Here is a 10,500-nt window from a genome sequence, read left to right as displayed (position 1 = left end):
TAGGTATGAGTCAAGCAGAAAAGGTCAGATAATGTGATGTTAGGAAAATGAACCCTTAAATATGTATTTTAATGTTTTCTTTTCTTTCATGCATGTGTTTCTAACGCATTTATAAGATTATTTCTTTGTTGCTTTGTATTTCCCTCCCCCACAGTGTAACCCCCGCTTTCACTATATTTGATGTCAGTATAACATGTGGAGGAGATGGGGACAAACAAGTCGTTTAAGGATTCTGGTGGACCTGTTGCAACAATGAGAAGTACAAAATGTCATGTCAAAACCAACTTTACAATGTCGGTGTGTGGGGGGGAGGGGGGTATAATTGGGTGGTGGGAGGGGGGAGGCTGGGAAGGGAGGTGAAGGGTAAACAAAGGAGGAGGCTGCAATGCTTGGTAAGAAATGTATGCATTATCCTGCCCATGTAATTGTAGCCCCTCTGTACAGTATGTTCTCAAATAAAATAAAATAAAATTAAAAAAAAACAACAACAAAAAACTTCATTCTTATGCAAATGGCCCAAACCAGGCCACATTAAAACAGCACAACCCTGATCTCTGCGGCATTGATACCCTAGCTAAGGTATGGAGCCAACCCATTTGCCCCTCAGTGGATAAATTAATGAGGAAAATATGGTATATATATCCCATGGAACTTTATGCTTCCATCAGAAAGAATGTTATTTCCCTACTCTTGTGGAAATGGAAGACTTTGAGAAAATTACACTAAGTAAAGTAAGCCAGACCCAAAAAAACAGAATGCACGGTTTCCCTCATTTGTTATCATTCAAATGTGCCTATAAATTCTACGGTAAATCCAAAGGATAGTAAAAGACTTGAACATGATTAATCAAACAGCCTTGTAAATACTCACACAGTGAGAAGAAAGGAGGATATGCTTAGAAAAGGATCACAAGGGTTCAATTTGCATGATGGGATCATATAAAATGATGCTAATCAAAATGAACTCTAAGAAATGGAAGCTAGCCCGATTTTATTGCCTCTCTGTTCCTTTTATTTCATTTTTCTTTCTTTTTTTGCCTCTTTTCATTGTTTTTTATTTCTGTGCCTTTGTCTTGTATGCACATTTATCTCATTTGGGAGAGGATGGGGAAGCATGGAAATGGTGGGAAATGAACTTTACACTTTGGAGGGGAGGTCAGTGGGAAGGAGAAAAAGTGGAAGGAATGAAGGACACCGTTTTAAAGGAAATGTACTCAAATTGTAATCCTTCTGGATATCATCTTCACAATTAAATTTAAAGGTTAATAGAAAGCTTCTCAACGACTTTCTGGTCAGACTGGCTTTGAACTGCCATCCTGACATCTAGTCTTCCTCACTAGGAGAATTAAAGGTGTGAACCACCAAAGTCCTGTGTAAGTCAATATTCTTTCTTTTTCCCTCCTTTCCTCTCTCCCTCCCTCCCTCTCTCCCTCCCTTCGTCCCTCCCTAACTTCCTTCCTTCCTTCCTTCCTTCCTTCCTTCCTTCCTTCCTTCCTTCCTTCCTTCCTTCCTTCCTTCCTCCCTCCCTCCCTCCGTCCCTCCCACACCTCTCCTCTCCTTTCTTTCCTTCCTGCCTTCCTTCGTTTTGGTGTGCTAGGTGAACAGGAGGTGAATATTTTTTATTCTCAAGTCATGTTTCATCAAATCGCAGTGACTACAGTTTAACTACTGAGAATTCTCATCCAAGAGTACGCATGAGCTTAAGAAATAAATTTAATGTTCTCATGAGGGAGCATTCAGTATTTGATGGAAATTCCCCTACACAACATCTTTTCAGCAAAATTAGATCTATGTATGTTGGACCTTGATGCTGGTTTGTTTCAGGTTTTTTTGTGCCAGTTGTGATTATCTGTTAAAATCTTAGAAAAAGAGAGGGCCTCTTTGTCTTGTCACTCAAAGGAAAATTAGCTGCTGCTGTCCAGTGTATCACATCTGTAGTCATACACACTCAGGAGGCTGAACTCTGAGGTTCATGATTCAAAGCCAGCAACACAGATGAGTCCAAGGGACTCTTGTCTCCAGTAAATCCATCAAGAAACAGAAGTGGAGCTGTGGCTTGAGTGGTAGGCCATCAGCCCTGAGGGAAAAAGCCAAGTCAAAACAAGAGGCCCTGAGTACCTTCATATAAGGAGAGAGACAGGGAGGGAGAGGGGGGGAGACAGAGAAAGAAGAGAGAGAGAGGAGAGAGAGGGAGGGAGGGAAGAAGGACGGAGGGTGACATAAGAGGAGGCAGACAGGAAGGAAGGAAGGAAGTGAAGAAAGGAGGATGGAAAGGAAAGAAAGAAAAAAGGGAAGAAGACAGAATAAAAAGAAGGAAGGAGGGAAGGAGGGAAAGAAGAAAGGGAAAGAAATAAGGAAATTTGTAGAACTCGTTGTGAATGCTATAAGGTTGGACTGAGTGATTTTCTTTGAGCCTTTTGCTGGCTCAGGGCAGAGTAACATTGGTGGAAATGTCTGGAGGGAACAAGATATAAGGGAGGGAAGTCTCTGTGTCCATTTTATTTCAGATTTGAAAGAGAAGCTTGACTGAGTGGGTCCAGTCTATAATGCCATTGGTTTTGTCCCGGAATCCCAGTTTGAATTAATCTGGAAGGTGGCACCTTTCCAGATGTGCTGGATGTGTCTCAGAAATCCCATCAGAGGCTGCTCTCTGATTAGTGGATCTGCAGTGCTGTGGGTGGGGTTGGATTATAAAGATGCACAGGGTCAAGAAAAGAGCAGAGTACTCTGGAGTCTGCAGTGGGTGCCTGGCCGTGCTGGGAGGCAGAGAGCCCCCCACAACTGGCCCACTTCTAATCCACATCTCATCCATCAAGATGAGCCTCAGAAACCCACCCTCCTTCCAGCATCTGGCCATGCAATGCCTACTGAGCAACCCATCCTGGGCCATCTTTGCCATGGAGACTCTGCCGGTACTGGTCTTCCTTTCACTCTTCATGGAGGTCTATGCCAGGGCCCACACAGAGGTGCTGAAGGCCCTGGTCCAGGCCTGGCCCTTCCACTGCCTCCCCCTGGGGGACCTGGCTGAGTCTCCAGACCTGGAAACCTTCAAGGCTGTCCTGGATGGGCTCGACCTGCTACTAGCCAAGAAGGATAGCCCTAGTCGGGGGAAACTGCAAGTGCTCAGTCTGCGGAAGGAGCACCCCAACATCTGGACATGAGGGTACCTTTCGATGGCCCGTATCACTTCTCCAGACATCCTGACTGACAAGCCAACAGAGAGCCACTGCTCAGGGATGACTAAAGAACAGCCCTTGATGATCACCATGGATCTGACCATCAAAGATGGCACACAGGATGCTCTCCAAGTCCACCTGTTCCACTGGGCCAGGGAGAGGAGAGAAAGAGTTCAGCTGTGCTCCAGGAAGCTGCAGATTTGGTCTGACTCCATCTCTGAAATCCAGAAGGCTCTGCATGTGGTGAGGCTGGACTCCATCCAGGAACTGGTGGTGAGTGAATTCTGGAATCGAGAGACTATGAAGATCTTTGCCCCTTATCTCAGCCAGATGAAGAACGGTCACCTCCTGAAGCTCTCCAAGATGCGTGCCGACTTCTACACTGCCAGCCAAAAGAACTCTTGGTATTCCTGGAAAATTAGGGCCCATCTGGGCCAGCTGCAGCATCTCTGGGAGCTTCATGTGCACGAAGTTCTCTTCCTTTATGGAAAGCTGCCTGCTGTCCTCAGGAGCCTGAGGCCTTTGAAGGCCTTGTCTCTGAGCACCTGTGCACTGCAGGAGGCCGACCTGAGGTGTCTGTCCCAGGCTCCCTGCACCAGGCAGCTCCAGCACCTGCAACTGACCAGTTTGTTCATGGATAACTCCAGTCCTGAGTCCCTGCGAGACCTGCTGGAGCAGGTGGCCAGCACCCTGGAGACCCTGGCCCTGGAGGACTGTGCCTTCACGGATGCCCATCTCTCGGCCATCCTGCTGGGCCTGAGCCAGTGCTCCCAGTTCCGCGTCTTCAGTGTTTATGGGAACCACATCTCCATGGCTGCCCTGTACAACCTCCTGAGCCACACGGCCAGGTTGGGCCACTTAAGCCGAGGCCTCTATCCTGCCCCTCTGGAGAGCTACCGCCCTCAGGAGTGGGGGCTAGGGAACATCGACCCTGAGAGACTTGCCCTGGTTCTGGCAAGCTTGGGGCAGGTATTGAGAGACTTGGGGCCAACCAAGAGTGTCCAAATCTGTACTGATTTCTGCCATCACCAGAACAAGTGCCAGTTCTACAGCCTGGGCCCAGATGGTTCCTGGGTGCTCACAGAGGAGGGGATTCCCAGCCTTTCTGCTCTGTCTGTGTAGTCAGGCTCCTCTCTTCTGGAATCTCTTCTCAGCATCAGAATAAAAGCCATGACATAAGAGCATTCTCCAGGGCCACAGACCCAAATGTTCAGCGTGGGTGGAAGAGACAGGGCTTATTGAGCAACCTGAGCAACTCCCTTTTTACTTAAGACCTCAGCTCAGTTCTGCAACTTAGCCCTTGACCTAAGCCAGCCACAGACAGTCCTGGGAACCCTGGATACCAGGATGTCGAAGTATCTGAAATAACCTTGCACAGACAATCCTGGGAACCAGAGATGCCAGGATGTCAAGGTATTTGAAATTCCAGAACAGCCCTTCCTGGGGTCTGGTGACCATTCTCTGAACTGGACACCCTGCAGTTTAGCAAGCATCCTCTTGAAGACTCCCATGTGCAAGCCGACCAGTGCAAATTACGTCAGCCCCCTGGATCTAACCAACAACCTGTTTCTGGTCCTTTCTCTCTGTGTAGTGTGCCAATCATAATATGGAGTTGTTTTATGATTTTCCCGGGGAGTGTAGTGATTTGTTACAAGAGGATATGATTATGCAAAGCCCCTGCCTTCCCTAAAAAGTGTACAACAGGTGCTGTAACCCTGGGCTTGGGGCCTCTCAGCATTGTCAGCTGCTGACTTGTACACAGCAGGTCTGGGGAGAGGGGTTGAGAGGGGGAGGGGAATAGCGAGACCAAGCTTCAGTTTGCAGTAAAGACTCCTTTGCTTTTACATTGGTGATGGTCTCTGGTGGTCTTTTCAGTAAGGATTTCCGAATCCAGGTTTACCTTATGATCCTGAGATTTTCAGGTCAATTGTAGCTCTGGAGCCCCAGGTGTTTGTGGGAACTTTCGGGGTACATGTGTCCTGTGCACCAACCATCAGAAATCTCAAATGAATTCTGCCTAGAAAGAACTCAAATATAATCTAGTCTTTCTAAATCGTTGTAAGCAAACCTCTGACTGTGTACAGTTTTCTTTTTTTTTTTAATTTTATTTTATTTTATTTGAGAACATACTGTACAGAGGGGCTACAATTACATGGGCAGGATAATGCATACATTTCTTACCAAGCATTGCAGCCTCCTCCTTTGTTTACCCTTCACCTCCCTTCCCAGCCTCCCCCCTCCCACCACCCAATTATACCCCCCTCCCCCCTACACACCGACATTGTAAAGCTGGTTTTGACATGACATTTTGTACTTCTCTTTGTTCCAACAGGTCCACCAGAATCCTTAAACGACTTGTTTGTCCCCATCTCCTCCACATGTTATACTGACATCAAATATAGTGAAAGCGGGGGTTACACTGTGGGGGAGGGAAATACAAAGCAACAAAGAAATAATCTTATAAATGCGTTAGAAACATATGCATGAATGAAAAGAAAACATTAAAATACATATTTAAGGGTTCATTTTCCTAACATCACATTATCTGACCTTTTCTGCTTGACTCATACCTATACTAGATATTGCAAATAAGGGAAACCATGGGACCTATGCTTCTTTGGGCCTGGCTTACTTCACTTAATATAATTTTTTCCAAACCTTTCCATTTCCTAACAAATGGGGAAATGTCATTCTTTCTGATGGAGGCATAGAATTCCATTGTGTATATATACCACATTTTCTTGATCCATTCATCTACTGAGGGGCATCTGGGTTGGTTCCATGTCTTAGCTATGGTAAATAATGCTGCAATAAACATTGTTGTGCTGGTAGCTTTAGTGTGGTCTTGTTTGTAAACATTTGGGTAAATACCCAAAAGTGGGATTGCTGGATCATAGGGGAGATCTATGTGAAGTCTTTTGAGGAACCTCCATACTGCTTTCCAAAGTGGTTGAACAAGTTTACATTCCCACCAACAATGAAGTAAGGTTCGTTTCTGTCCACATCCCCTCCAGCATCTGTTGTTGTTAGAGTTCTTGATTTTTGCTGTTCTAACTGGAGTGAGGTGATATCTCAATGTTGTTTTGATTTGCATTTCTTTTATGGCTAGGGATGTTGAACATTTCTTCATGTGTCTATTGGCCATCCTTCTTTCTTCTTCAGATAAGTTTCTCTTTAAGTCTTTCGCCCACTTATTTATTGGGCAGTTGTTTCTTGACCCCGAATAGCAAAAACGCTCCTCAACGGAAAGAACACTGCTGGAGAAATATCAATACCAAATTTCAAACTCTACTATAAAGCCATAGTAATCAAAACAGCTTGGTATTGGCATAAGAACAGACCTCAGGACCAATGGAATAGAATTGAAAACCCAGAAATGAACCTACAGACCTATAGCCATCTAATCTTCGATAAGGAAGCTAAAACAATAGAATGGAAGAAATACAGCCTCTTCAGTAAACGGTGCTGGCAAAATTGGTTAACTACATGTAGAAAACTAAAGCTAGATCCTTATATATCACCCTGCACCAGAATCAACTCCAAATGGATCAAAGACCTTGCAGTCAAAGCAGACACTCTGAAAACATTACAGGATGGAATAGGAGAAACCCTAGGTCTCCTTGGTTCAGGCCGAAATTTTCTGAATAGAGACCCGGAAGCACAACAAATCAAAGAAAGGTTGGACGAATGGGATTGCATAAGGTTGCAGAGATTCTGCAGGGCAAATGACAAGATTTTTACTAGCCATACAATGGACAGGGTCTCATATCTAAAATATACTGTGTACAGTTTTCTATGTCTACACATCAATTAATTCATTTCCAAAGAAAAGAGAACAGTAAGCAGAAGGATGTCATTTCTCAGAATCCAAAAATCAGAGTACTGCTTCTGCCCAGAATTCTAGCTCCTGAACTACTTACAAATCTGAGAATCACAGTTCAAAGACAGCCTGGTCAGGAAAGTCCACGAGACTCTTATCTCTAGTGAACCACCAGAAAACCAGAAGTGGAGCTGTGGGTCAATGTGGTAGAGTACTGGCCTTGAGCAAAAGAGCTCTGCATTCAAAGTCAAGATCAGTAACAACAACCCAAAGAGATTAAGTCACCCCTCAGGCTCAGGCTGGTGGCTCACAGCTGTAATTATAACTAGTCTGGAGATCACAATCTGAGGATCCTAGTTCACCTTCAATCTGGGCAAGAGCCTCTTAGACTCATATCTCCAATTAGCCACCAAAAGCTTGAAGTGGAATCTGTGGATCATGTGGTAGATTGCCAACTTTGAATGGAAAGAGCTGGGGGACAGACAGTGCCAGACCATGAGTTCAAATCCCACTAGAAGCACATACACACAGACACAAACACACAGACACACACACAGACCCCCCCACACACACACACTGAAAGAACAAAGAAGAGAAAACCAGAAAGCATGAAAAGAAGAAATAATCTTGCCTTCTTAGAGACTGAAAGCATTTTTTGAATGAATAAATAAAATAACTGAATTAATGAATATGTGTGTCCTGCTATGTGAACGATACTTACAAAGAGCAGTCAAATGCCCTTTTTATCTTCCAAATCTGATACTGAACCACAGGGTTGGTGATATCAGCTGTTCCCAGCATGTACTGAACACAACAGGTTGAGACCTTAGAAAGAGAGAGGGCCTCTGTCCTGTCCTACAAAAGAAACTAGCTGCTGGCGCCTAGTGTATCACTCCTGTAATCCCAGGCAAAGAGGAGTCTGAGCTCTGAGGTTCATGGTTCAAATCCAGCGAAGCAGATGAGTCCAAGGGATTCTTGTCTCCAGTAAACCCACAAAAAACAGAAGTGGAGCTGTGGCTTGAGTGCTCGGCCATCAGCCTTGAGGGAAAAAGCCAAATAAAAACAACAGGCCCTGAGTACTTGATACAAGGAGAGAGAGGGCAGGAGGGAGGGAGGGATGGCGAGAGAGAAGTTGAGAGAGAGCAGAAAAAGGGATAGAAAAAGAAAAAAGAGACAGAGAGAAAGGGTGAGAGAAAAAGAGCAAGAGCAAGAAAGAGGGAGAGAAAGAGAAAAAAGAGAGAAAGGGCAAGAGGGAAGGAGGGAGGGGCAATGTAAGCAAAGGAGGACAGGAAGGAAGGAAGTGAAAGAATTTTCTAGAAAAGTGTTTGTGGATGCTATCAGATTGGGCTGGCTGATGTTCTTGGAACATTTGCAGGCTCAAGGCAGTGAGATATCTGTGTAACTTTCTCAAAAGGTTAACAAATAAGGGCCGGAATTGTGTGTGTGTGTGTGTGTGTGTGTGTGTGTGTGTGTGTGTGTGTGTGTGTGTGTGTGTGTGTTACACATTTGAAATGGAAGCTGGGCTCAGTGGGTCCTGCCTTTAATCCTATCAGTCTGGGTAGAATCTCTGTTTAAATTAATCTAGATGATTAGACCCAGACAGGGTGTGGTGGGTGTTACTCAGAAATCCCATCAGAATCTGCTCTCCCATTGGTAGTTACACAGAGGGGAGGGTGGGGCTAGGATATAAAGATGCCAAAGAGCCAGAAAAGAGCAGAAGCCTGGAGTCTGCTGTGATTGCCTGGCCCTACTGAGATTCAGAGTGTCCTGCACACCTGGTCCATATCTACTCCACTTCTGGCCTGTGAAGATGAGCCGCAGAACCCTACCCTCGCTCCAGCATCTGGCCATGCAGAGTCTGCTGAGCAACCAGGCTCTGGCCGTCTCTGCCCTGGAGGATCTACCGGTGTTGCTGTTCCCTTCGCTGTTCATGGAGGTCTATGCCAGGGCCCACACAGAGATGCTGAAGGCCCTGGTGCAGGCCTGGCCCTTTCCCTGCCTCCCCCTGGGGGACCTGGCAGAGTCTCCAGACCTGGAAACCTTCAAGGCTGTCCTGGATGGGCTCGATCTGCTACTGGCCAAGAAGGAGCACCCCAATCGGTGGAAACTGCAAGTCCTCAACCTGCGGAATGAGCACCCCAACATCTGGATACAGGGCTACCCTTCAATGGCCCAAATCTCTTATCCAGATGTCCTGACTGACAGGCCAACAGAGAGCTGTGGTAAAATGACGACTGTAGAGCAGCCCTTGATTTTACTCATGGACCTGACCATCAAAGATGGTGCCCAGGATGCTTTCCAAGGCCACCTGCTCCAGTGGGTCAGGGAGAGGCAAGAACAAGTCCAACTGTGCTCCAGGAAGCTGCGGATTCTGTCCGGCTCCATCTATAAAATCCAGAAGGCTCTACGTGTGGTGAGACTGGACTCCATCCAGGAGCTGGTGGTGAGTAAATTCCCATGTCCAGAAGTTCTGAAAACATTTGCCCCTTACCTGGGCCAGATGAAGAACCTTCACATCCTCACCTTCTCCAAGATGTGTGGCAGCTACTTCACTTCCAGCTCCAGGAATGGCTGGTGTTCCTGCAAATTTGGGGCACAGCTGGGGCAGCTGCAGCATCTGCAGGAGCTTTATGTACACGATGTCTGCTTCCACTATGAAAAGCCGCCCTCCATCCTCAGGACGCTGACGTCCTTAAAGACCTTGTCTCTGAGTTCATGTCTGCTGAGCGAAGCTCACCTGAGGTTCCTGTTCCAGTGTCCCTGCACCAAGCAGCTCAAACACCTGCGTCTGAGGAGCCTGTCCACGGTCTGCTTCAGTCTTGAGACCCTGCTAGACCTGCTGCAAGGAGTGGCCGGCACCCTGGAGACCCTGGCCCTGGAGGACTTAGCCTTCACGGATGTCCAGCTCTCGGCCTTGCTGCCCGCCCTGAGCCAGTGTTCCCAGCTCAGGTTCTTCAGCTTCTATGGAAACCATATCTCCATGGCCGCCCTGCAGATCCTCCTAAGCCACACGGCCCAGATGGGCCATTTGAGACGAGGACTCTATCCTGCCCCTCTGGAGAGCTACTACCCTCAAAATCAGTGGCCATGGGACATCCACCCGGAGAGATTTGCCCAGGTTCTTGCTGTCTTGGCACAGACTTTGATGGACATGAGACCAAGCCATAAAGTCCAGATCTGTACCAAATTCAGTCATTACCTGAACAAGTACCGATTCTATACCCTGGAGTCAAATGGCTCCTGGCTGCTCACAGAAGAGCATCTTTCTGGCCTTTCTACTCTGTCTTTGTAGTTGTGCACCTCTCTCCTAGAATTGATTCCTAGCAGCAAAAATGAAAGCCAGGAAGAGCATTCTCCAGGGGGCACAGACCCCAGTGTTCAGTGTGGATGGAAGAGACAGGGCAACTGGTCCTGACTTTGTCAGTTCAATTGTAACTCTGGAACCCCAGGAGTTTGTGAGTGCTTTGGGGTTCCATGTGTCCTGTGAACACAGCAGCAGGAATCT

The 10,500-nt window shown here is 46.7% G+C and overlaps 2 protein-coding genes across 2 annotated transcripts; both read left to right on the top strand.

Annotated features, from left to right (window-relative positions):
* Positions 1–3,172: 3,172 nt before the first annotated feature.
* LOC138835451 (PRAME family member 8-like) lies at positions 3,173–4,297 on the top strand. Its single transcript, XM_070033982.1, has one exon. It carries the CDS (start codon positions 3,173–3,175, stop codon positions 4,295–4,297), a length of 1,125 nt encoding a protein of 374 aa, XP_069890083.1.
* Positions 4,298–8,805: 4,508 nt separating this feature from the next.
* Positions 8,806–10,287, top strand: LOC138835450 (PRAME family member 12-like). Its single transcript, XM_070033981.1, has one exon. It carries the CDS (start codon positions 8,806–8,808, stop codon positions 10,285–10,287), a length of 1,482 nt encoding a protein of 493 aa, XP_069890082.1.
* The last annotated feature ends 213 nt before the right edge of the window (positions 10,288–10,500 follow it).

The sequence above is a fragment of the Dipodomys merriami genome, unplaced genomic scaffold (genome assembly GCF_024711535.1).
Source record: "Dipodomys merriami isolate MVZ:Mamm:240054 unplaced genomic scaffold, mDipMer1.0.p SCAF_239, whole genome shotgun sequence".
Taxonomy (NCBI): domain Eukaryota; kingdom Metazoa; phylum Chordata; class Mammalia; order Rodentia; family Heteromyidae; genus Dipodomys; species Dipodomys merriami.
This window is presented reverse-complemented; position numbering and strand designations above follow the sequence as displayed.

Coding starts and splice junctions, on each gene's coding strand:
- LOC138835450 (XM_070033981.1), top strand. CDS start 8,806: ATGAGCCGCAGAACCCTACCCTCGCTCCAGCATCTGGCCATGCAGAGT.
- LOC138835451 (XM_070033982.1), top strand. CDS start 3,173: ATGGCCCGTATCACTTCTCCAGACATCCTGACTGACAAGCCAACAGAG.